The sequence below is a fragment of the Channa argus genome, chromosome 7 (genome assembly GCF_033026475.1).
Source record: "Channa argus isolate prfri chromosome 7, Channa argus male v1.0, whole genome shotgun sequence".
In the NCBI taxonomy this organism is placed as follows: domain Eukaryota; kingdom Metazoa; phylum Chordata; class Actinopteri; order Anabantiformes; family Channidae; genus Channa; species Channa argus.
Window position 1 is genome coordinate 2,825,989 of NC_090203.1, and position 27,120 is coordinate 2,853,108.

At 43.5% G+C, this 27,120-nt stretch overlaps 1 protein-coding gene across 13 annotated transcripts; it reads right to left on the reverse strand.

The window, feature by feature from the left end:
- scap (SREBF chaperone) lies at nucleotides 1-27,116 on the reverse strand. Of its 13 annotated transcripts, none has more exons than XM_067509342.1 (24): nucleotides 26,915-27,116; nucleotides 22,396-22,596; nucleotides 18,793-18,913; nucleotides 18,268-18,425; nucleotides 17,486-17,706; nucleotides 16,385-16,490; nucleotides 15,784-15,956; nucleotides 15,546-15,672; nucleotides 13,683-13,795; nucleotides 13,428-13,522; nucleotides 13,077-13,175; nucleotides 12,565-12,777; nucleotides 10,804-11,189; nucleotides 10,047-10,196; nucleotides 6,250-6,451; nucleotides 5,955-6,070; nucleotides 5,103-5,652; nucleotides 4,550-4,635; nucleotides 3,839-3,921; nucleotides 3,580-3,726; nucleotides 3,213-3,379; nucleotides 2,997-3,077; nucleotides 1,935-2,141; nucleotides 1-1,746 (listed from the first exon to the last, which is right to left on the reverse strand). In XM_067509342.1, exons 2-24 carry the CDS (start codon nucleotides 22,515-22,517, stop codon nucleotides 1,501-1,503), a joined length of 3,969 nt encoding a protein of 1,322 aa, XP_067365443.1. In that variant the 5' UTR covers nucleotides 22,518-22,596; nucleotides 26,915-27,116; the 3' UTR covers nucleotides 1-1,500. The 13 variants fall into 13 exon arrangements, with proteins under 13 accessions (XP_067365443.1, XP_067365437.1, XP_067365436.1 ...); XM_067509336.1 differs by lacking the exon at nucleotides 26,915-27,116 and adding an exon at nucleotides 25,157-25,405; XM_067509335.1 differs by lacking the exon at nucleotides 26,915-27,116 and adding an exon at nucleotides 23,919-24,445.
- Nucleotides 27,117-27,120: the final 4 nt, after the last annotated feature.

The window sequence follows — 27,120 nt, forward strand, 5'->3', positions numbered from 1 at the left end:
TTCACATTTTGGAACCTGAACTGAAATTAAACAAATGTTTGTCATTTATGCTTCGCATACACTTGGCAGTTAGTGGGCCGAGCACTGACAGCTCTACTAGGACCCATTGCTTAATTTAGCGATGCAACGTCTCATTCAGCTTGTGGACTGCACAAAGTTTTTCTGTTTGAAAAAGAGCGATGGTGGTTTGTTTTTTTTTTGTTTTCACATCTTCACCGAGTGGCTGCAGAAAGAGGCCGACGGGTTTTCAGACAAAGTCCGCTTAAGTTTGCGTCAAACACAGCGATGACCGAAAGAACGTACTGCCAGGCCCCCGTCAGACACACTACAGTAACATGTGTCAGTGTTTGTGGCCGAAACGGAAACTTTAAATTGGACCAGTTGCAGTTCAGTGATTCAAAAATAAATCTCTAAAAGGGCACAATTTTCTAAAGAAATACAGAAACCAATGTAAAGATATGTCGGCCAGCGCAGTTTGGAAACCGGAGGTAGCCTGATGAAGGTGTAGCTCACAGCATCAGTAACACCACAACCAGAGGCAGAACGTGGAACAAAAGGAAGAAGCTCTTCCCCCAACAAACAAACACACTCAGTGTTTCCAGTTCAATCGCACAAATAATCCTACAACAAACTCCCCAAACCTGCCAAACCAACCGTAATCATCTCACCTTATTCCCACATAATATTCTTGTTTATAAGTAAGGATTAACCATTCATAAACAAAATTATTTAAAAAAATGTATCGCTAATAAATAGATTTACACATATAAAAACAGCCCCCCCCCCCTCGGGAGGTTTACAATATACAGTAATTATCAATTCTCCCTCACACACATTTCACTCATAACTTATTCCGTTTTTTGTTCTCAGCAGTGTTTTTGCCACAAAAAGGGCCACATTCAGTCCCCCCACCCACACCCCCCACCCCCCCACACCCCCCACCCCCCCACACTCACACAGACACATTTATTTACATATAACTGCTTGGCTGATCACATCGTGAATCACGCAAGAGCTTGCTGAAGCTGCGAACAAGGCAGCAGGAATATTAAAAAAGGAGACAGATTCATCTTCCTCTCAGGGCAGGTGGGGGTCATGGCCCCACCCGCATCAGCAGCATAGAGGGCAGAGCCTCAAAACACACACGCCCACAAGAAAAAAAAAAGAAAAGCACAATCTGCTGCCTACTGGTTCCTCTAAGAGAGAAACAAACCTCATGACCTTTAGGCAGGCGACTGATAAAATGCAGCAGGTTGCACAATCATTCTCACAATCGGCTTTTTCCTCCTCATTCAATCCAGGCTGCACTTAAAAACCGCTGGCTGCTATAACAGAGTCTTGCAGGGACCTAGAAACAGGTCTCGTACAGGTGCCAGTAACGTTAAAGAAAAGCAAAGAAAAAAAATGTCAGGAACCTCAAAAGGAAGAGGAAAAAAATGTCCGAACCAAGTGCATCTTCAGGATCAATCAACAGTGTCACCTGCTGCCATCCATCGCTCCTCAGTCTAGTTTCTCCAGGACTGAGGGTACGTAAACCAGGCTGAGCTCACTGCCAAAGTCACAAACGATGGCGGCGTTGTCGAGCACCAGCAGCTGTCGGACACCCTGACCGTCGCTGCTCTGGCCCAGGTAGACCGTCTGCAGCAGGTCGCCAAAGTTCAGGTCCCAGAAGGAGACGCAGCCCTGCCCCCCGGTCACCAGGAGAGACTCTGAGATCACTCCCAGACTGGCCCCACAACCCACCTCCTGTTAAGGAGAAGAAAGTAAGGTTATCTAACCAGGGACAAACTTAGATCACGTTTAAAGGCTCTGACAGAGGGACTCAAACATGCCTGGGTCCAGTCTTTTCACAGAATATCACTGAGCCTAACTTTACAAAACTGTTCCACGGTCGTTAAACTGTTATGAGATGAGAGGTGGGATTATCTGAGCACCTGCTGTATCGAGTAGAGCTTGATGCCAGTGCTGCGGTCCCAGATGCAGATGAGGTCGTCCAGGCCCGAGCTGATGACACAAGAGTTGGTGCAGACGAGCGAGGTGACGTCGCCTCGGTGACCATAAACTAGGCTGACCCGGCTCCCTGTTAGGACATCCCACAAGCAGATGGCGCCGTCCTGCCCCCCGCTCGCAAGAACCATCGTCTGAGAGGAGCGAGACGGAAAAAGATGTTTCACTGGACACAAATTAAATCAAACTAATAGATTTACAGTGTTTTCATACTAGAAAGTGTACATTTACTCAAGAGCTGTAGCAATTTGAGGTGGTTCTACGTCACTTGAATATTTATTTCTTTACTCTCTTTTTTATTACATGTAAATTCTGACTCCTCAGCAACCCGGTTATATCCTCCAGAGTAGGCCTTTGTTCCACCCGGGCCTGAGGAAGCTGCTTGGATAAGTAGCGAAACGTTTCACAGCAAAAAAGAAAGAAAGTCCATTCAGTCAATCACTGAGTACAGTGGCCAAACTCGGACTGCACTGCTGCATTCACTGCCCCGCTGCATTCACTGCCCCGCTCTATTCACTGCCCCGCTGCATTCACTGCCCCGTGACGTTCTGCTTGGACAAGTAGTGCTCTCTCTCCATGGTCACAGCATTGGAGAAGCACCGCGTTGGGGGGCGTGTTTTGAGATCAACGATCTCAAAGATTAGATTTGGAAACGGGACGACTGTGGCGCAGGAAGGTAGAGCGGTTGTCCACCAATCTCACAGTTGTTGGTTCAATCCCCGGCTCCTCCGGTCATATGTCGAAGTGTCCTTGAGCAAGACACTGAACCCCAACTTAGCTGCTCCCGGTGAGTGTTGGCCAGCTGCATAGCAGCTCCCCCATCAGTGTATGAATGTGTGTGTGATTGTGAGTGTGAATGGGTGAATAAGAAGCAGTGTAAAGCGCTTTGAGTGTCAATAGGTAGAAAAGCGCTATATAAGTGCAGAACATTTACCAGACCATTTACTCTACAAATGAGAGCAGCTTTTTCTTCATTTGACATGACTCACTTGGTCTATATAGATGGCTGTGATCCCTCCGGAGTGACCCTGCAGGGTGAAGAGGCAGCAGGAGTCCTCCAGGCGATACACCTGGAAAAATAGAACAGAGAGAGGACTTGAGTGACTTTATACCGTCTATAAAACACACACACACAAATAAAGTCAATTAGTCAGGTCTGATGTGTGACCACCTTACTGAGCGGCAGACTTGGTTTTCTACATTACCCGGACAGTGTGGTCTTGGCTGCCGGTGACGACCCTCCCGGCGGCCGCCCGCAGCACCGTGATTGGCTTCTGATGAGCGCACTGTACAGAGCGCGTGAGCTGGCAGCTGATCACATCCTCGCTGCTGTAACATGGCGAAGGAGGCAGGCTACCTCGTCCAGGCCCACCTGCAGGAGGAGGTGCAGGAGCACGAAAAGGATTAGAAAAAGCTCTGCTACAATTTTCTTGACTGAGCGTAGTTACATGTGTGTTTTAGATTTTAATCTTTAGTTTGCAAGTGCAATTGCAAATACAACAAAGCATTTTTTCCTGAATATGTAGACATTATGGGATATGCTGAATGTTTCAACTAATTCTACCAACCTACCATTAATTCTGTGTGTCATGGCAATTTGTAACATCCAAAAACAAAAAAAAACAAAAAAACACAAGAAAAAGTAAAATGTCTTTTTGTTTGGACTGGCTTTGTTGAGGGTGGTTAGTTCATCTGAACAACTTATCAATGTAGGAGCAGCTGAAACGATATATAGGAAAATTCGCACAAACAAAAACCCAACAACTTCTTTGCAGCAAACGTCACACACAGCATCACATTAATGCATCAGAGCCAAGCGGTTAAGCTTCACCTGTAAACTGCAGCAAACCCAGAGGCTTGTTTATCTCGACAGTGAAGAAATCTAAAGACCCATTCAGCCGAGCTGCTACGATCCTGACGAGCAAGAGGAGAAACATAGAAGATTATGAAGTAGAGTGATGTCAGTCTTACAGCAAAGTTACACATGTGAGACATGTGGTTCTGGTTTGGGTAGAACATGTACATAAATTTAAGTAATGTAGCCCCAAATTCGCTATATTGAAATCTCTCTTCTTCTAGCTGTAAAATGGAGACGTCACTGCAGATGACATCACCAGGAAGAAGCTTCAGTTCAGATTATGGCGTCTTGTACTACTAGGAGTTTGTAACATGGTCAAACTGCTTTTCCAGGGCTCCTCCAGATGACATCAACGGAACTCTTAACGATGAAAAACTCCTCCCGGTGATGTCATGTGGAGGACTTTTTCAGCTAGAAGCAGAGAAATTGTTTAATATAGGGAAGTTTAAAAGCATTAATAAGTTGAAAATTGGTGCAGTTTAAGAAAAATATAATGGAATTTTACTATATAGAAATATAAGAATACAAAAAAACATTAGTACTCTACTGTGTTCATTGGATTTTACCCACAGTAACAAAATGCCTAAGCTCAAAGGCAAATGATCCAAAAGCCACTTAAAATAGACCTGGAACAAATAAGAATGAACGTAGCAAATGTGAGCCAGGTGTGTTTGTGTGGTTAACCTGTTGTTGAGGAAGGCTAGAGCTGTGATCCCAGAGACACCGTCCTCATTACTGCAGCGCAACAACCCTTCCACTGCATCCCACAGCTGTAACCACACGTCAGTGTAAGGTGAGCATTCATTTTACATGTGTGTGTGTGTGTGTGCGTGTGTAGCACTGGATTCGTTTGAGTTGACTGAGTTATTGCGCCTCACAGACGAACAGGTCGTTCGATCTCTCTCCAAAACGTCTTGATGTTCTTGCCACTAAGAAGCTACTCCTCCTTTTGCCTTTCACAACATTTGAGTGACTATGACTTTAGAAGCGTAGACTAAGCACGAAAAGGTAAGAAAAATCTCCTAATGGCTGCCACATTCCCCTAACAGCATGTAATAATTAGTGAGCTATTTCATTAAAAGATGCTTTAATAGTTTACACCAAACTATTAAATGAGGTCATTTTAACCAAAAAAAAGTGCATTTTTACATTTCTATTTGTAAAAACAGATTCATGCATGTGAATACAGAAGAGAAGTACTACCTGTGAGGTAGATCACAGGTAGCACTGTACACACCTCCAGTTTACCGCTGCTCCTCCCGGCAGCTATCAGATTTCCTCTGAGCTCCATGGCCCAGACAGAGCTTTCCCAGTCTGCCGTCGCCTGCGTCCCTACTGCGTAGGGCCTCTCATGTGTTAAGGGGGAGACGGCGTCCCCTAAGCTGAGTGTTCTCTGGAGCGGAGCTCCTGAGGGGGGTGAGGAGGAGGCTGAAGAAGGAGAGGGATAGGCAGAAGGGGAAGGGGGCTCGTGCTCCATGTAGGCACGCTCCACCAGACCTCCAAAGTAAAACCCCCCTCTGGGTGGCGTGGAGAGATGAGAGGGGGGTTGGGAGATGAAGTTTGTATCAATGAGTGGGGTGAGATCGGGCTGGTCCGTGAATAGAGTTGGCCGGGCGGGTGCTGCGCGGCGTCTGAGCGGGTAGCTTTCATCCTCTGATAGGCCGTCACCACTGCCCGAGCCGTCATGACCGTCACAGCCCAAACCCTCCGTCTCCGTAGCTCCGCTCATACTGTCCCAACCATCGCGCTGCTCCCAGCAGCCGCTACTGCTGCTGCTCCGTCTCAGCCTAATATAGACAGAGTACTTATTTAGGACAGTCTGAAATTTTTGCAAATACACCGTCAACAATATGTCAGACAATTAGTTGAAATGCACTTCATAGTGCTGAGCATGTTTAAACTAATTAAAGAGCAGCATCAGCATCACACAGGTTAGGTGGATTCTAGTTAAATGAATATTTTCTCTGATGAACCCTTGACTTTTTTTATGTTATTGGTTCATGTAAGAGAACAAACAGGTCATTATAATACTGAAGAGATCTTACTGTCAAACCAACTATTGCTAAAATGCTTATTGTGAAAGTCTCACCCATGGTTTGGGATGACGGTCAGACAGTCCCCTGTCTGCGCGTCCCAAACCCGGATCTGGCCGGCCAGACAGCAGCTTGCCAGTAGCATCCCATCACTGGCTAAGCACTCGATGTCCTGGAAAACAGAGACGGAACATAAACAATCTTCACCTAAACCGGTGTAAAAACTCCAATCTCTACATTTTCTACTACCGGTTTAACTTTGAAATTAAAAATGTAAAACTGTGTAGTTATTTGAACCACTGTGTTCAGAGAACCATGTCCCCGATGTGCATTATCTGAATGTACTCTCACCATACTGTGGCCCCGCAGCAGCAGCGGCGAGATCTCGCTGACAGGAGGGGAGTAACCATAGTCGTCACACGGCAGATCCCCTCGGCGCCGGCGACCGTGAGCGATGCCGTTCTGGCCGTAGTTGCGTGGGCAGAGAACGCGGTAGAGACAGAAGAGCAACAGAACCAACAACACACCTGCAGCCAGGCCTAAAGCTGCAACCCTGGAGAGAAAGGAGACAAAGGAAGAGTCCGACAAGTTTTTCTTCTATTCAGCTGAGCCCCCTTGTTCTCTGAGTGATCTGAAAAACTGACAAACACAAACCAACCTTCGAGTGCTTACATTAAGTTTATGAAATAACTTTCACTGTAATACAATGGCTTTAACATTCAGTAACAACAGGCACCACTGTTGGACTTCTCCATTCAGGCAGTTGGAGGTACAACAGGACCCCTTTGTAAGCCAACCCATGTCGTCCCATCAAGACGCCATTATAAAGCCCCTTAATAAGCCCGACTCCAATTAATAAAACCAAAGCTTGAGCTGAGCTTTCCAACATTTGCACATGGCTGCGCTCGCATTTCATGTGCAGCCCAGATCCACAATGGATGAGAAACGTATTAGGATTTATGATACATAATCTGGACCAACATGACATAAGCCCCACATTCACACTTGTGTAACCTCGTTACAGCAACAAGCAATGTACATGCAGGAGATGTAGATCCTCATGTATATTCTTCATGTCTATGAACAGGTTTTAAATTGCTGTATGTCTGACTAAACTAAAGTGACATGAGAGAGAACCAAAGAATGTTCTTCTCACTGTCAAAACTAAAACTATTTAAAATTAGGCGGAAAGCAACGCCAAGTTAACTTCTACAGAGCACTGGGTTTAACAGGACTTTGTGTTACAATCTGTCTTTCATGCACCAATTCAGCAACTGTCGTCATACACACACACGCACTCGTCTGAAAAGCAGATTAGAGAAACATATACACACGGATGAGACTCTGGCACTCTAGTAGAAAAACTCCTAACTCCCTAGTTTGATTGGACACTTTCGTGCATGTAAATCGCAGTGAATTTAATCATTTCATCATGGCAGCAATAACAACTGGGAGCTGGGAGCATGACATAGCAAATCTGGCTGCTGTCTGCTTTCTGCTGAGGAATGTGGCATAGCTGTGATGATAAAACCTCCCAGAGGAGCGTGAATTCCTCTGCCCAGCAACAGGTCTTCACATCCCTGCTGCTCAGTTTTTTTTACTGAAGGGGGAGGGAGGGAGGGAGAAGGGAGGTGCGGTTGCATTTATGCCAAATAATATTTATTGAGATGATAAGATTCTCTCCATTACGGCTTGTGTTTATTTGACTCCAGAATGTATCAAATATCTGCTGTTTCAGAGTTGTAACCATATCGAGCTGCGTTGTGCCATTTCCTGTTCACAAAGAACAAGAATCTTTATTGTCATCATTGAGATCATATACTGTATGTTACATTGGAATTATTTCTCTCCCCTTGGTGGGGGGGGGAAGCAATGGGCAGCAGCAGGGGGCGCCCGGGGAGCTAGCTCACGGACAGACCTGGTGGCTGTGATTTGGTCCTGCAGACCTCTGCATCCACTCCTGCTGCTCTACGCATTGAGCTACCAGGCTGCAAAGTGACTTTAAGACATTGCCAGGAAATATTCTGCACTCAATGCATGTGTGTTCTGCTTCAAGTACCTGAATATCACCATCTGTTAGAAACAATATTCTTGGTAGAGATTACACAAAGTATACAGTGTCACTAAACCTAAAAAGATAAGCGGGAAAGTGATCACTAGCTCTTGAAGCCTTAAGGCTGTGTGCTTTGTAGGATTACACAGGTCTATGATGTGCAACCAAGAACACCTAAAGTTGTGGCTGCAAGGAAATTCAATCTGCCCCCTACTATTCTGAAGACTCTTCTGAGTGAAGTTTGACATGGCATTAACATAAGCATAAAAACCAAAGCAAATCTTTCCTTGAAAAGTGGCAGTAAAGTAAATGTGCTTATGGCACATAATTGCAAATCTCCTGCTTCAAGTACGGCTGAAGACCTTTGCTGCTTGTCATAATTCTTTTCTTTTCCCATGTTAACAGTCATCTCTCTATGAAGAGACCCCTCTTTCATCGTAGATCTGAAGCTAGAAATTCGATCGCTGAGCTCACGATTCTCCCGGCAGGACGTCTTACTAAATATGAACACAAACACCGGAACAAATCCAAATGTTGGTACATCACATGAATGAGAGGATGATAATAAACTGGTTGCAACACAGGCAATAATGATGCATTGCTGAGTATTATTTGAGGTAGACACACTGTGCAATACCGAATATTACAGACGGCCTACAGTGCTAGTCATTAGATGAAGGTGGAACGTTGTACTCAAATCCTACACCAAGAGAAAAGATCTCACTGTGTTGTAACCTGCTCTACAGCCAACATAACAACAACTCACTATCATCTAAACAAGCTCTGAAGCTGCCATTTCACTTTGCTGTGACGGTTGTGACCTTGACCCAAACCTCCCTGATAACCTACATACAGTATCTGCTGTTCAAGGACAAAAATCAAGAACCTTCAACCTGTCTGTGTTACACAACAGAGTGCTAGAACCAAGTGTATAGTGATAAAGCAGCCCTGATAAACTGTTATAATGCTAATAAAAAGCCAACAGTCATTTTTGTGACAAGTTAATTTCGCTCAGAGATAAAAAGGATAAAATGCTCTTTCAAATGCAATAATATCTCATCGCACAAATGTTTGAGATTTTAGCAACAATATCAAATGTATATACTAAAATGAAGAATCTCCATGACTGTATTAAATGTGCAGTGATGCCATAGCCACGACTGGGGTCAATAGTTCAGATGTTGATTGTGACATAGTGACACAACACACTATGATTTTTTTGAAAGCTGAAACAACTGTGAGCACAATCACTGGCAAATGCACTGTATGGTGAAATCTTAGCTTAAACCTTTGTCCCACTCCTAAATGACTCATCTGCAGAAAAGAAAACAAAACGAATAGATGCTGCTAACGTTGACATATATACAGATTGAACAGCTAAGATGTACATGGAAATCTATAGTTAATTCACATTTAATAAGAAATATAAATAAGAAAACAGCAAAGGTGAAGAAGAAACCTCCACCACGGCATCTTTACAGTCACTGGTATATTTAAAGCAACAGGTTAACCAGGCTGGTCCAGTCTGTCTGGCACCCTCCCTTTTCTTTGTCTCAGTTTATACCTTAGATCAGGTCGTCAGTTCATTCACAGTTGACACAGAGCAAAAGTCTCTACACTTTTCTCCATAAACAACCCCCCAAAAAAGAGGCTATAACACATTTTTACTCTTTAAATTCTCTGACTTGTTGAACCATTTCGTCGAGAAAGAAAACTGTAATTTGCCCTTACACTCAGATCAGACATAATCTTTAATCAGTGCAAGTAAAAAATGTGAGAGCTCCACATGACCTTGGCCCCAGATCACCAGGGACGCTTTCTACCCCATTGGATCCAGACCAAGGACTTTAAAAGGATGTAGTCCCTGCATGATTGCACACTGGAATTAGGATTATAAATTATGCAAGGTGACCATTTCCATCTTACACCAAATTTGTCAATTGTCAATTTGTGACTCAATGAAGTGACTGCATGCAAATCAAACCGTTCACTGGAGCCTTTGAAACTCAACTGAAGTGTTTTATTTGGGGAATTTAAAACCTGTTAAATTCTAATGCTGTGATCAAATTGTGTGTATTTATGTGCCTGTACTAACTTGTAGAGTGTGAGGTCTGTCTGTAAATCTGCAGAGACTTTGGGGATCGGTGGCGGAGGGTGTCTTGTGTCCTGGGGGTGACGAGTCTCAATTGCCTTCTGGGGGCTCAGGTGAAGGGTGACAGGTATGACTGGTAAAATGCTGATGTACCTGAATGAAGAGACACAACAGCAGAAATGTAACAAAACCCGACAGGAGCCTTTCATGCAAAATCTAAAACTGGCTAAAGCACATTTACAAGTGCATCCTCTTAGCTTTAATTATTGTTGAGATGTGTCTAGAATCTGAGTGAAGTCCACTCGTGGCAAAATGAAATTGTGCAGCATAATTTACAAAAGCAAACACATGTATATTAAGTCCCACAGTTCACACTACATATCAGAAAAAAAGCCATGAAGTTCAAGAGCCTCTAGAGCTCTGTGATGAAATGATATGCAGTTAAAACCTACACTACTTTCTGAAGCTACTGTAAAAATGGTGCAAACCACTAGAAAATGCTACCGTGTCATATTGTTGTCAAATCTAGTAAAAGCGTTGAGCTGGTGTGAAAGGTCTAAAATAATGCAGAAGACATCAGTCACAAAAATGAATATTTTCTACACGCATCAGTAATAACTTGCAAATGAGCTTATGAAATTAATTATTATCCAGTTATAACATCTGCTCAATCATTTGGAAATGGTTTGTAAACCTAAATTCTAACTCACTGAGATAACTCAGTTGTTTGACAGATGGATAAATCTCCTCCAACACTCACCTCTTGGCTAAAGTAATGTTGTAGTAGCTGAACAAAGACGGCCAATGCCTGAATGAGAGCCTCCTCCAGCCTTCCTCATCCTCTGCGCCCCAGGTGATCTGAGGCACAGCATGCGAGGCCTGTGGCAGGGTTCTTGCTCTGCCCGAGCCGTGGTGGCCTTGCGATTGGTTCTCGGGTAAGGGAGTTGGATCTGGCGCAGGATGGATATTGAAGGTGCGTGTAGGATCTCCACTACGGAAGACAGGAGCCACACCTAGGTGAGGTGGCAGGCCGCCTCCTCCAGGGTCCCCTAGAGGGCTTTGCTCAGACACCTGAGCAGCCAGGTAGGTGCGAATCCCAGCTGGGTCAGTATAGACGAGGATGCCGATCCAAATCACTGTGCCAGCCTGAAAATGGAGCAAATAAATAATAATCAGGAAAGTAGTTGAGGTGTGTTACCTGAGATTTCTACTCGAGTTATTTTGAGTTTTGCTCTCCTTGAAAGGATGTGATATATCATATCCCACCGTGAGCATCTTTGGATTCCTGGATTCATACTTGATGCAAGGAGTTAATGGGAGTCTTGCCAAGTGGGCTGACATAATTTCATTGACTTTGTTTACGGTAAAGTTTTCACAGTATTGGGCAGAGATGGTGAGTAAATAACTACATTTAATCAAGTACTGCACTTAAGTACTGTGCAAGTCGGAGGTGCTTCTGCTTTTTTATGTCACGCTTTCTCCACCAGAATTTAAAGGGAAATGTACTTTTTACTCAACTATTTCACAGCTTTAGTTAACTGCTACTTTTTGCAGATGTAGATTCTTAATAAAAATATAATCAATTAATTATTATATAATAAATGATTGGACTTGTGAATGAATTAGTCGAAAAATTAACTTTTAAGTCAAATTTTCACTTTTAAAACGTTCTTGAACAAATCTGGATCAGACCCACTAATTTCTGTTATAAACAGCATCATGATGTAAAAAATATAGTGTTTTTGTAGTGGAGTAACAGGAAAATCTGGAGAATGGACTTAAGTACAGAATGTGAAGTTTGACTTCTAATAAAGTTTTTTTACTTGAGTGTGTGTATTTCCCCACTTCTAAAATTGGAAAGTACGCTGTCAAAGTCCTGACTGAAAAAGGCTAAAAATGTGCGGTGGACATGGTTTTTGCTAGACGTGATTTCCTGACAGCGGTTTAAATACAGAGCCTTGCTTCAAATTCTATGAGGTTGTTTTAACTGTAAATCTGTCAAAAGCTGCTCGTGCTGAACAATTACATTGTATGAATTCTTCACATGGCATTTCTGACATGTAGTTACATGTTGAGAAAATGCACTATGCTCCTCTGGCTATGTGCAGATTGTGTTACTGAAGTACAACCAGCTTTATCTGGCATTTCTTGTTACCCAAAGTGGATGGTTTCCAGTGTGGATGAATCTCTAGCACAGCCACTCATTCTGGACACAAGACATAATCAGATGTAAACTCTTTTTTTCCCTCCTAGTTTATGTGGATGAGCTCCATAATAATGTGGTTTCAACTGAAAAGGGATCTTATCTACTTTAAAGTAATGTTACAAAGTCAAACTGAGGCCTCTGCCACACTGGTGTCTCTCTGGAGCCATAAATATTAGACAGACAATGCTCCCATCAGTCTCTGTAACATCAGTATAATACAAAAAACAATGTAAAAAAAGCACAAGGCCAAGAAACAGTGCATCACAATAATGTAGGACAAATGACATTTGTGCACCATTTGATCTGTTCTCTCACCATGATGATGCGCTGAGCCAGGCGTGTGCGGGCCAAGAAGTACACGACACGCAGCCGCTTCGGAAGCCTGAGGTTCCTGAAAGCCGGGGCCTGCAGGGTGATTGTGTGGGGCGAGGGTCGTGGGGGTGGGGGGACCTCACGTGGACGGAGCACACCCGGTTTGGGTGGAGGAAGCCCTGCTTCGGCTGGCAGACGGCGGTTCAAGTCCGCCAGCTAGAGGTGGGGTGAGCTGGTTTAAACATGGTTTAAAACTCCCAAACATTCACTCCCGTAACTAACACCTGTCATAATTTAAGTCACATATCCAGCAAAAACAATCAATAATCCGTGTTTGCTCATTTCCAGTGTTTTATACCTTTGTACACTAAAATCAGAAAATAAACAGCAGGATCCTTAGTGTTTAGTTAAAAAATACGTCAGCTTTCAAAGTTTATGATCATCTCTGAAATAAAATTACCTAAGAGTGACAAATGCTAAGGGCAGTGTGTGTGTGTGAGAATGAGAATTCTCACCTCCATGCGGCGGATGTCTATAGACAGCACTGTGGTGAAGAAGAACATCTGGAGGAAGAAGTCCGACACCAGCCCCACAACAGCAAACAGACAGAACTCCTACACGGTACAGAAACCATTGGGGACATTAGACAGTGCACAGGGTAAGAACACGTGAGCTTTGGTCAGTTTAAGAAACCTGTAGTAAAAATAACAAGAAGCCTTCGCACAGAAAGACACATTGCTCACGTTTAAAACGCCTGCAATACAACAGCTTGCTTTATTATTCTCTATTGTCTTCATGCAGACCGCAAACTTCAATCATATAATATTTTTCTGCTCATCTTTAGAATTTAGCCACAGTTGTGTTACCTGAATTGCCGGCACCAGAGTGAAATATCCAATGAGGATGATACACAGTTCAGTCGCCATGTTCTTCATGATAGACCAGCTCTCATTACTAAGGCCTGGAGAAAGCCAAAATTTAAGAAACAAACAACATATTAATAATCCAACAGAAGGACCATTTGAAAGCTAATCAGTTTACTGGCCATTTGTTAAAGAAATAAACTTAATAATTTGTCGACTAGCACCATCTACACTCGTCCATAAACACACTGTCCTCACCCTGAGCAATGCGCAGTTTGACCTCGAGGTCTACGGGGGTGGACACCACCGACTTTGTAAGGACCAGGACATTTTCCAGACCGATTACCACCACCAGATAAGGAAAAATCTCTCTGCAAAGAAAACAGAAGCACAACTTCAACCTTAGACCTAAACTAGCAAAAACAGGGCTGACTGTTTGGCAGAAATTCATTTTAAGGTACATTTTCTTTGCTATGTTAGCAACAGCCCCCATAGCGATGAGGAGCTGGAGCCTATTCCATTTATCATTGGGGGGGGGGGGACATCATGAACAGGTTCCCAGTCACAGGGCCACATACAAAGACAGACAACCATTCACATTCAAAAGTGTAATTCAGAGTCTCCAATTAACATAAGTGCTTGTTACTGGATTCCCTGTGAAAACCCGAACAAGTACACGCAGAACATGAACATTCCTCAGAGAAAGGCCACAGCCAGCAGGTGGCCAGCAGCACTAAATGTTATTAAAAACAGCCTTCTTTAATAGCATACAGGGGCACATTTTGCAGGTAATGGCATTTTTCTAGTATATATATTTATTATGTATAAATTATGAAGGAAGCACACATTAGCTAAGCATTACAGATCTTGCAGAAATGCAGGAAATTCATGTTACCAATGTGACAAAGTAATGTGCTAGAATGCATGTATGCAATGACATCAGGTTGTGCTGCATAACAATCTGAACCAGATTCACCTTTCGTTAAACCTAACAAATAAATGAGCAGGGCAAAATTTCTTCGTACACTGCCACAGTCAAATCCAGTCTAAGTGTGTAACTCGGTCACAGAGGAACCAACAGCTCTGCATGTTCCATCGGCTGTACTGAATAAACATACATTCAGAGCCTGTGAAAAAGAAGAAGGTGATGTCAGCATAGCTTGGTTGTGTTGATCCTGATGTGCAGTTACACAAACACATGTAAATCGCAGGCACAGCCCACAGAAAAGCTGCGTGGATCTTGGTCAATGGTTGGACAACAGTGTGCCGTTGTCACGCCATGACGTCCGCTGTGTAGTAGTCCTTAAATGATTGGACAACCACTAAATGTCAATATAACTACAACCCTGCACCACCGTGTAGTTCCACCCCTCCATCTTTACTCACACTGACCCACTGACTTTTCACCAGCATGCAGTAAACATTAACATGAAAAGTCAGTGCAGAGGAAATGGGAAGACAATAAGCCATCTGTGTGTATGTGTGTGGTTGTGCATGTGTGTGCACTTGTCCTTGTCTTTCTGTGAACAAGATAAGAGATAATGATGAAACGATAAAAGCCTGTTGGTTCAGTACATATTAACGGGATACATTTGCACGCGAGTAATAGAGAAGTTAATGACGACAAGATAGTAGTTCCAATCATAAGGATTTATTCTCTGAAGGCCATCAACCAAATTTCCTAATCATCTGCTACAGTATTTGGCAAAACAAAAGCCATCAACCTTGTGCTGGCTAGAGGAAAGGTCAGGGAATCAACATTGCAAGAACGGGCCCTTCCGTCTATTTAGCGACTCCACTAACAAAGCAACTCAAAATGATTCAAAATGCTAACAAGTTCCCTGACAAAGTCAATTCTAGGAGCAGTGAGTATTACGCTTGTGGATGGCGTTTAAATGTGTCCTGACATCCTGACTTCTGGTTTCTGAATCATTTGGCTCCATAGTTAAGACTAAAAACTATTTGTTATCTGCTTACAGAATTAAAATCTCACAAATTAATTCTTATCCAAACTTTATCTGTCAAAGGTTTTTGAAGTATACTGCAACGGGCCTGGACACAAATAATATTGTTGATAATCTTCCAGAATGACAAAGGTTAATAAAACATTTTGATCCCTACCCTCCATTGAGTGTGGGTGTGAGTCCAAAGAGTGTACACAGTCCCACAGACATGAGCAGTGAGCTGAGGACAGTGACCACAGCAGCCAGTGCCAGGCCCCACTTGGACTTCACCATGTCAATCTTACCTGCAGGGAGAAAGGAATGATTTGAATGTCCATACGGTCATAATAACTACTGTAGGTGTTCAAAGGTCACACAAGGGTGAAAGCAAGACAGGACGAGAGGGCTGGACTCACGTGTGGAGAAGTAGATGTAGGCAAAGAGGATGATGTATGTGGTGACGAGGGGGATGAGCTCCGCGATGCCAATCTCCTCCTTGAAGTGGACATGAACCATGTGGTCGTTTCTCAGGCTGCAGTTGGCTGATGGATGGAGCTGTGTCAGATGTGCCTGCAGGCTGCTCAGAAACCTGGACACGCACAGATTTCACAAGATCATATCAGCACTGCTAATTACACCAAACCAACCGATTATTTGTATACAATTAACGCCTGAGGGCAGTGGGCTCTGTATGCTAGTTTTTCTCAGAGCTCATTAAGTCCTACCAAAAACTGACAGCAGTTTCTATCTTAAGGGAAGCTGAGTCAAGCAAAGAGGGAATTTTACTCTATTCTACCTGTGTGTTCGATGTCTGAAATCCAGTTTGCAGAGGCTAAAAATCTCAGTTGTTTTAGTAACACCTTATGGTGGTAAAGGCTACAGCAGTTCTAGTAAGTCTACGTCCATAAAAAATAAAGCCTGCAACTCTGCATTAAAACATCAAGAGAAATAAATCAATCAATCAATGGAGGGAGGGAAGACTTTTATTTCTTTTTTTGTTTTGTGAGTATAACTCACTTTGCATCATAGCTGGACAGCACTATAGTGATTGTGTACGTCACCACTCTCTTCCTGTTGTAGTGGCTGACCCCCGTGTACTTCCCAGGGACGCCAAACAGCAGGTCTGAAACACACACACACACATTTGCAAGGTTGCTAACTCTAACATCTGATTTGGTTATTAAATGCTCCAACATTCAACAACACTAAATTTATCAGAGAAAACTCAGAAATGATTACAATTATCATGCATGTTAAACTGATCAGCCCACAGTAACCCAAGCTACTTTCCTCATTAAATGGGGTTGTGGCGTAACAGAACAATGTATTTCTTTACAACCTCAAAATACAGTCAATTGCATGTATCCAAGTAACAGATAGAGTACAAAAAAATTCATACCAGGTACCATGTAGAGATGGGGCCCTGTAGCTGGCCTTCCATCAGCTCAATGTCAACAGGAATATCTGTCTGATTGCATCTGGCTGACAAAATGTCCCGGACTCTAGTTCAAGAATAAGCTTCCCACCTCTAAATCACTTGAGCTGGGAGGTGAGGCAGAATGCTGAGCTGGCTTTGTGCTGCCAGGGAGGGTGATTTGGTTCACTATGTCATTGGGGAAACTTTTTAAGAGAATTCAAGTTCCCAGGAATGAAACAACTTGTTCCCTGGCAATATGAAATCCTCTTAGTTTACTAATTTCATTAATCCCCTGTTTACTACATCCCTACACTGACTCCTGTTAAATGACGGCAGACTTCTTCCAACAAAGCAATGAGAGTATAAAGGATTAGTGTACAAGCTTCACACCGCATTTAAGTAACCCTTACTTTAATAAAGACACTCTTTTAATTTGTGTAAAATTATGTTTGACACTGGCGGCCTCTGCCAGACTTTAAAATACAAATATGTAAACTGGGTTTGAGGGCACAAATCAGAGCCTGAAACAGACAATGGGTTTTAATAAGATCCGAATTTCAGGCGCAAAATAAATGCAGTCTAACATCAAACAAATTATACTCGAGTTAAAACGCACCAGTTTTTCCAATTCTATATCTTACCACAGGAGCAACAAAGCATTGGTGCATCTACTCCTCTATGGGAGTCTACCTGAATCCTACCTCGCAGCGTGGCCGACGTGTGCAGGCCTTTAGGTTCATGTTTCTGAATAGTCTTGAGGAGGTCAGGGTCCGAGTCGAACAGTTCCCGCTGGTTCTGCCAGTAGTTGCCAGGAGAGACGAGCAGGCAGCCGTGCTCTGGCAGCACGGACTGCATCCGCCGTAACCCTGGAAACAGGCCTGTCACCTGGAGACACAACGTCTCCAGACTGCGAGCCCCAGAGCTGTCAGAGCAGTGACAGTGAAGAAACGGGAGGTAAGGAACAGAAGAGTGTAGGTGAGAGGAAAGAGGAGCAACGACGAGGACCTGATATTAACACAGGCAACCATCACGTAACCATCACAGAACATGACACATCAATTACTTACCAATTTAATGTATGTATTTAATGTATGATACTACCATATCATTAATTTGCCTCTTGGGAAATTTGAACACTTTCCCTGGATAAGCTGCACTGTAAGCTTAGCAAAAATATACAGATGCTTGGTAGTTTCACAACCATCCCACGAACAAGTGACAGATCTTTTATTATTTTATTTGTGGTTTTCATCAAACACAATTAAATGTATTTGTACTGTGAGACCCGCAGGACAAACTCCAGGTAATGTCCAGCCATTCTGACTTGGACATTTTTGTTCGCACAAGAAAAATTATCCAAAGACTAATTGGTAAGTGTTTTATCACTAAGTTGTAGCACATAGTATAGGGGTGTTGATGGATTTTAACATCCTTTAACATCACACATCTGTGCATGTGCACACACATGCAGGCACGAGCTCACCTGTCAGAGTGGACATGGTTGTGAATTTCCTCTAGCAGGCTAAAGACTTGGCCCAGTGGTGACCTAAAAACATCCACCGGCACCAGACTGCTGTCCCAAGGTGACACTGCAGCCTTCACCAACACCTGCTGGATGTAGGCAACTGGAGGACCCCGGTACTAGAGGGTACAGACACACAAATATGTTGATGAGATAATAAGAAACACAGAAATGTTACAGTCTCGTCCAGCCACATATGAATGTCCCCTTCCAGGTAAAGAACTTCCTCTTGTCTGTCCTCAAATGCTTCTACTAAATTACAACCACTGCTTACTGGCTCTGTGTTCATATTCTGCTTTAATTATTTATTTGCCCTGACAAGGTCTGAAAGTCAGAGTGAGAAAGATTTTTCTTACAAGGTGGATTTATGGTGTGTCAGGCTTCAAGGTTAAAGGCTTAATAGAGTCACAGCAATAGGGGAAAAAAATGACGCTGGAAATTATGGGATGTTCGTAAATCTGTTTCTGCATTCTCTTCTTCTCCTACCCAGTCGGGACGTTCACCGAGGTCTCCCTGAGGCTCATGGGAAGGGATGGTGTAGTCGCGCACCCCTGTGGTGAACTCCACAGGACCTGTTCCAGGCAGGGGAAGCCTCAATAATGGATAACTGGGGGGGAGAGAGCAAGAGAGCGAGAGCGAGACAGTGAGAGAGAGAGAGAGAGAGAGAGAGAGAGAGAGAGAGAGAGAGAGAGAGAGAGAGAGAGAGAGAGAGAGAGAATGAAGGGGGGTGTGTGGAGGAGGGTTTATAGCAAAAATATTGAATGTGCCAGAGTGTACATATGTGCTCTGTTTAACATGTTTCAACTGTCTTTTATGGACATTTACTCCAACTTATATTTAAGGCAATTAATAAATAAGCAAGTAAATTATTATAATTATCAGTGCAGACAAAACAATTTAGATCTATTTTTACTAATCAAAGTGTTGTGTGTAGCAATTTAATCAGCAAAATGTATGAAATATATAAACAAGCTAAGTAAGCATTTGTGAAAGGGCAGCAGCTTATAAGCAGCAGACACAGACATAACCAAATATACTTATTTATACAGAGCAGTCACAAGCAGCGTATTGTCTGTCCAACAAATAACATTCTGCTCAACACATTAATAACAATTTCTCGCAAATATAAATTTATTCTTTATCTATCTATGTACAAAAATATTGACAAAAGTTGACAGCTACATGGAATGCATACCCTGATGATGCAATCACGTTTAAAGGGAGTGTTTCTGAACTGAAACCAGAGCCTCTTGCTTTTGTTGCCAGATCAAGTGATAACCTGGAGAGACTTGCTCCTCATTTCTCCAAGAAATGGGTGGGTCCTTAAAAAGCAAGTTCTCTCTGAGCACCAAAACCGCTAATTTCCTGTGTGTAAGTGCGTGTGCAAGTTTGTTTTGAGTAGTGTTGGGCAACCCGGAACTATTGCGCAGCCTTTACTGTTGGCACGCGAGATAGCTGGATAATAGAGATTTACACGGATACTGAACACATATCCCCACATCACAGTAGTGAAAACACCACGGCTCATTCCAGTCTTTCTAAAACCACAATGGTGTGAGAGAAATCTTAGCAGTCAAGCATTACTAAGCACAGCTGTAAGAAAGAATCGAAAAAGCTAGCCACAGGGCTTCCATCCAGACCGGGACTAGTCAACGCCAGAGGACAGTTAATTGTTCGGTGCCAATACAGGGTGGCTTCGCAAACAGTCCGGCGTTCACTACCAAGAAAGCCAAACCTGACCCGGGTTTCTGCTGCAACACATTGTCTCGTGTGGTAGGGTGCTGTGTTGGACAATTCCGAAGTGGAAGTGGACGTTTCTGGTATATTACCTTTACAAGACTGCAACGTTACAAACCATCAGGACCGATTTGTAATAACGAGTTTAAACGTGTTGACGGGCTAAACACTTCATGGCGTGTGTTCCTTACTTGTAGGTAGTTTTGGGTAGAAGTGCCCTGCGAGTTTCCTAGAAAGTGGTTGGCTGATTGTGTATTTGCCGACTCAATGTCCATGTTGCTGTGGGGTTGTTTTGCGTTCTTGTACAAATACTTATTCTATTTCAAATTTGCTAATCAGTTGGAAAGAACCCCCCCCCCCAGTCTCCCCTCCTCTCCAAGGTCACTGTACCACCACAAAGGCCTCTTTTGTGTTGCTACAACCCCCTCCTGACAGACAGATGGAGGAACAGGCCTTCCATTCTCACAGGGCCATTTTCTCACAGCCTCTGCTCTAGTTCTGCCTTTAACATCCCCGCTGTCAAATTCTTTTATTTTCTTTCACATCACCTCAGGGGGCGGTCGGTTGTCCTGCTGTAAGGTGCTGCAGCGACAGCATGCAGCAGGTGCATGTGTGTTTTTCATATTCCTGAGATTGTTTTTCACCGGCAAAGCCAGTCCAACTTCCTGACCTATGTTCTCTCTTTTGAGCAGTGATTTAGCAACTGTAGATATGTGCATGTGTTAAGAGAATGTTTGTGTCATGTTATCAGCAGGAGGCTGTTATGCATTTGTGCAGATGGCCAGTACAAATAAGTTGAGCCTGTTGCCTCCCTTGTCGAATCATTTTCTCTATGCTTCAGTTTTTCTGAAGCTAGATGACAAAGTTGCTTTTCCCCCTCAATTTCTCAAGGAGTTGCATAAGAAAGTAAGCACTAATAAGAGATAGGAGCAAGGTTGTGCTAGAAAATGACTAATTTGACCATGTTGGAAGGAAAAGCTGAAAAGCTGGCTTTAAAGATGGGCAGTGGTCCAGTTTTTCATACACACTGCACATCACTCAATCCCAACTCAAATGATTCGGTACCAAATTGCATTACACTGTTGGCTACTGGAAGCGCTGTGGAGCATCGTTCACTGATTGAAGGCAGCCTATAGATAATCCTATGCTTCTTACTCATATAAACTTTTACATTTTGTAACAAAATTAATCACGCACAACTTACTATTTTTAACAGGGCAAATAACTATAGCACACAGCAATTTGCGACATAAATACACACACCAAATGTCATGCTGGGTAGCTGCTCACTAGCTTCCTGGCTAGCATGGCAGCCTAATAACCATAAGGAGAGGCCTGATACAATGCTACGGTGGATTAAAAACAGAAAACACACGAAGGATGAAGAAAGTAAAATTTAGAGAGGCATCCGAGGAACTTTTGCCAACAGAGGAGTCTGCAGTTTGGAAGTTTTGGAGGCAGATCAAAGACTAACAGCCACTTTTAGCTGCTGCCGGTAAAACTAGCGAAAAGCTACTTCATCAGACAAACACGTTTACCAATACCAGCCCAGCATTGCTGTAAGACAGCAGACTTTCCTGGGGCAGCGACTGTATGTGACAAGACCAGCAAGCAGACACAACAAACTTACAGCACAGATATGGTCCAGCTACATTTAGTCAAAAAGAGGATTCAGACACTGTGTTAGAAATACTCTTAGTCCTAACGTGAGCTGTTGTAGACATTTTTACATAGCTGACATTACAATTAGAAAGCTGACTTTAGAAGAAGCCATTGAAAGCCTTCCGAATAAAGACAATCCTAGTTTTCTTTCAAGCAGTTGTCTCTTTTGTCTAATGGTATAGATGCGTTGCTAATTTTAAAAGACAAAACAAATGTGAAATGAGAGACTGCTGTCAGTTACTGAAGCTAGTGGCAAAGAGGCCAGGCCAGATGTAATGTCACCACTTTGGCTCTCAACCGTCATGTACTGTAAGGAGGGGAGGGGACGGAACTTGGAAAGTTAAGTCTCTGCTCACCTTCAGACTGTCAGTTTTGTTACGGCTACCCACACTGTCTGATGCAAGTTTTCCGATTTCAGCATGAGGAAGCTGTGGGAGGGAGGTGGTTTCCGAATGTGCAACAAGGAGCTCTGAGGGGTGTATACAGATTCCTTAAAGGCAACCCAAAGTTAGGCATAACTATCCCAGAGGCTCTGCTAGAGGCTGCACAGTTGGCAGTGACTGAATCAACACGTTTTTTTATTGGAGTATTCCTTTGAATTAACTACAAACATAAGCCATAAAATGACCAGAGTTACGTCAACACCTTTCCTATACAACCTCAGGACAAATTCATCAGACCACTACCTACCAGCAGGTCAGGATGCTGGCGGAGGTGAAGAGGATGATCGGGACTGGGTAGGATGCACAAAGCAGCCCGTGACGGTAGAAAGCTGCCGAGATCCTCTCTCTCAGCCGCTCACGCAGCGTCATCCTGGTAGGCGTGGTCAACTCCCGGCCATTGGAAAGTATGGGCCGGCTAATGATGGTGCGCCTCGGAGCATCCAGGGACCTGGAGGAGGGAGTGAGACCACAGTCATTTAACCCAACACTGGGTATCAGGGTTGGATCATATGGAAATATAAGTTGGTAATATTCTGTTTTTACACTAAACCATTTATATTAAATCGTAACGTCTCTCTCTACTGTGTAGGATGAAACAATATGGCCTTCCCAGTTCAACGGCTATTTCTAATCCATCACGTGCAAGAGAAACGTCAAAATGTCCATCAGTGACGTGACGGTTTAAAGCGAAGCAACAGTTAAAGAAATACCATCAATATTTTCTAGAAAAGCCGAATTTGGTAAGGTGGTTTGCCGGAGACAAACAGATACTCAGCTCTTATAAGGGTCCTCTGTCTTGAACATGGAATTAGTGAAAAAAAGAGTTTCCCGCAGAGGGGTCACAAGCTAGACAGCACTAACACACAGCTCATTCAGCAGCCAAAAAGGTGTGGACACATTCCTCATAGTGGAAAACACACAGTACAACTCTGCCTCAGCAGCTACACTTACGCAAACAGAGGTGTCTTACTGATCACACGTGGATTAAACAGCCACCAGGTAATGTAGGACAGCGGAACACTTACTTCCAAACAAGGTGCTAACACACAGAACAATATGCTGGCTATGGAAGAGGACAGTCATTTATTTGACAATATAATAACAATAAATAAAATGAACAATAATACAAAAAAAAACCTTATTACAAGGAACTTATTAAAAGGAAAAAATTACTGAAAGGTTATCCGAGTGTCAAAATAACTGATTATTTCTTGATCGACTTGTGTGACTTACTGTTTCAGCTTCAGTGTCATAATGCTGCATATTATTCTGGTTTTGACTACAGAATACAATACGGCTAATTTATACCAAAAAAAAAAAAAAAAAAAAAAAAAAAAAACGTCACCAAATCTTATGTTTGACCATGAAGTTTCTGGAGACTGAGCACTGGTTTCATGTGAAAACGATCGGACGCAATGCGTAAAATCTTTGCCTTTTGGGAGGTTTACCTAACCTCAGACAGAACCGGCTCTGTCAGTTTCCCATTATCTCCCTAATCTCCTGTTGACTTCTCTGCCCAATCTCAGTTCACGTTTCTCTGTTTACTCAGCAGGAAAGATCAGCAATGCCTTGTTGTGCTTGCAGTTACAAACTGTCATATTACAAATGTTTAACTGGCTGCACTGCATCTCACATGCACTGGATTTGTACAGAATCCTCTCGCTTCACGTACATGTGAACCATGCCAAAACACAATAACAAAGCTCTGTCAAACTGTCCATTACCAAGCTGCATCCACCATACAAGCCTCACGCACTTCTGAGAACCTACCTGCTAATGGGAGACCAGGTTCTCTCTCGGGCTTGTGGCCTTCTACCTCCCCTGAAAGCAGCAGCTCTGGGTTTTTTTAGTTTAAGTGGGGACTTGTGGTTAACGAAGCGCTCCCTTCTCGACTCGGGCAGAGTTTGTGACTGCTTGGGTTGTCCCCCCAGGACCAACGGAAACATTCCCTGGGAGGAATTTGCCTCAGGAGTCTCCTGCTCTGATGTTATAAATACACTACACGGTAAACACAGCGGCGGCCCAGCAAATGTGCACAATGGATTTTGCACAGGTCAGAAGAATGCTTTGAAGTAAAGCCTCTCTGCTCTCCATTTCGAAGGAAAGCCGACTCTCAGCCATGTTCTGGTTCGGCTCAGCATCTCGCACGGGCAAATTGTGTATGAACGCCTCCATCTCTCAGCTGTCTGTCCAGTTCACTGCATGCTGTAGCGTTAGGTGGGTATGATAGCGAGGCCTGATTTGGCCAAGGCTCAGCAGCAACTCCGTCAGTGAACTAATCTGGGATTGAGCTGATCGGAAACTAAACAAGTAGGGCTCAGGGCCTACGGCCACCCCCACTGCTTCCCTCCTCCTCTGTTCACGCTCTACCCTGCACATTGCTGCACACAAACACAGATACATCTCAGGAATATGAGGGTTTAAAAAACAAACTATACAACCAGCACAACCCACAGGCTGAGTGCTGCCTGGCTGCTGGCTCGTGAGTTTGTGTTCTTATCAGTCGTGTTGGCAGGTGACAGGCGATTGTTTGAAAATCCTATTCTGGCTGACCGGATGGTATTGTTATATCCTAAATACTATGGCTGAGAGCATAAAAATAACATTTCTCCCTAACCCCAGCAAACCACATAATCCCTACATGCCACAACAGAATAAATGTCTCCATAAAAAAGAAAAACGTTTGCACATGCTTTTGCGTATACGTGCTGGACAACCAATAATCCAACAAAGAACCATCTATATGCCTCCCACGTGAGATGCCAGCACACTTGCTTGCAAGCAAAAACCGAGCTGCAAACAGGGCGCAGTGTTTCACATTCTAAGAACAAATTCACTTTGGCAAATCATTGTGCTTCTCAGCAGCTTAATTAGATGACTTGCAGATTATGCTTACATTACTGTGAGTAAAACTGCACTAAGTTTAGGAGAAAAACTGCATTAAAAGCCACTTCAAAACTAAGACGGTACACTTAGAAATAACCTATCCTGGTAACAAAACAGCTTACCTCTTTTCAATGCTTCCTAAAATGCCCAGCTTGAAGGCATCTCCAGGATTTGTAGAATCTAGTGGCATAACAAGCATCATAAACCGAATCATGCAGTGCATTTACACACTTTGCAAGCCAAAAAAAAAAAAAAACAGCTTCGAGCTGTGTTCATGCTCTGTACCATGGATCCATCAACATTCAGTGCCATAGTTGCATAATGTGAAAAGCATGGCCCTCTGAGCAGCACAGCCCATCAGTACTGTAGATACAGACACAAGCTCGACGTGAAGGAGCAGACTGCTGCAACACCAGCCTTTTACAACCACAGCTGATGACAACATCCTGTCAATAAGTAACTAAATTATAATATGCAATGCATACCAGGCAGTCTATTTCTGCCCAGCCATTTCCTTTTTCTAATGATTCTCTAGAGGAAGAAGGCGAAAATTACATTAAAACTCATTCTTTTTTTTTTTTACTAATAATTAAAAGGGGCAAGTTATTGTGCGCACATTTTTAAACGAATGGCACTAAGGTTGGGTTTTTTTTTCCACTAAGTATTCCTTCCAGCACGTTCTTCCCTCGACAATTACGAGCACTTTGAACTTGCAGAACCTGGGAATTAGCCATCTTACAAATACATGCTGGGAACGTGGTGGGGCTGATGCAACTCTGTCGCAACATCACCTGCCAAGAGCGAGCTAGAACAGCGGCTCTTAAACAGGGCCCAGGGATGCCCAAGGGTCCCAAACAAGGCTCCCGAGCAATCCTCAAATAAATAAGTTTCATATGTCTGAATGTTCTATTTGTAAAGTAGCAATGCAGAGCAGAAGCACTTACATCCACTGACATTAATTCCATTATTGACATTGTCAGGTTAGTGCATCTATTGTGCAACACCCACCAAAAGCAGTTCATGGACTTTTTAAAGGCAATTCTGTAGTTTGGACAGGTGCACAAACACGGAGCTACATTCTCAAACTATTCACATCTCCAGGAAAAATACACAAAACCACACACACAAAGAGCAGGTTTGTCCTCGGGTGAGAGAATTCACCTTTATAACCGTGTTTCAGGAACCTGTTCTCAGGTGTCAGCCGGCTAATGTTGGCCAACGCTAACTTATTCAAAGTAACACTAACGTGACTGCATTATTATTATTATTATTATTATTATGGTGTCCAAAAGTTAATTCTTTGTAATCTTCATCTAAAATATGACGTTTATTAACAAATATGAACTGAGGTTTGAATAAAAACGGCACTATTGTTGTCCACAAACACATTTCCAGGCTCGCTGTCACTAGCAAGCGAGCAGCTACGTTAGCTGCACGATGAACGCAAGGAGCCGGCGTCGCGACAAAATGTCTTTTAACGAATGAACCCGTTTTAAATAACCCCCCCCCCCCCCCCCCCCCCAAAAAAATGGCTCGCACGCGACTCGCGGGCCAAGGTCGACAGTGCGCGTTAAACGCGACTATCGTTGTGAAGCCATGAGCCCAGTTTGTGGCTAACAACACAGTCAAGCTAAAGTTAGCACGGTGATGTTTGGCAACTCGCACGCCCGGATTTCAGCTTCTAATTCCACCACACGCCGCCGGTGCCGGTGAACTCAGCACCAACATCCCTGCTACGAGGATCCTAACATCGCTCTACAGCCTACAATATGTAGTAACTGGGCTACTGACCATGAACGCTGCCATGCTATTCACCAGCACAAAGCTAACTTTCGCTAGTTAATGCTAGCGGATATTAGCTAAACTATTTCCACTCTTACCTGAATAAACTTGAGAGATTCCCAAACGTGGGTATCGTTGAACTGCTCCTGGGTAAAGCGGCGAGCGGCCGTTCAGTTAGCCCTTGTTTTGTAGCTCTTGCTAAAGGAGAACTTGCACGCCTCCCATCTGACACTGGCGTTTCAAACCCACTGGTTGTCAAATCCCAGGCAAGAGACTTCTCCACTTCGACCTCTCAACCGCTCCT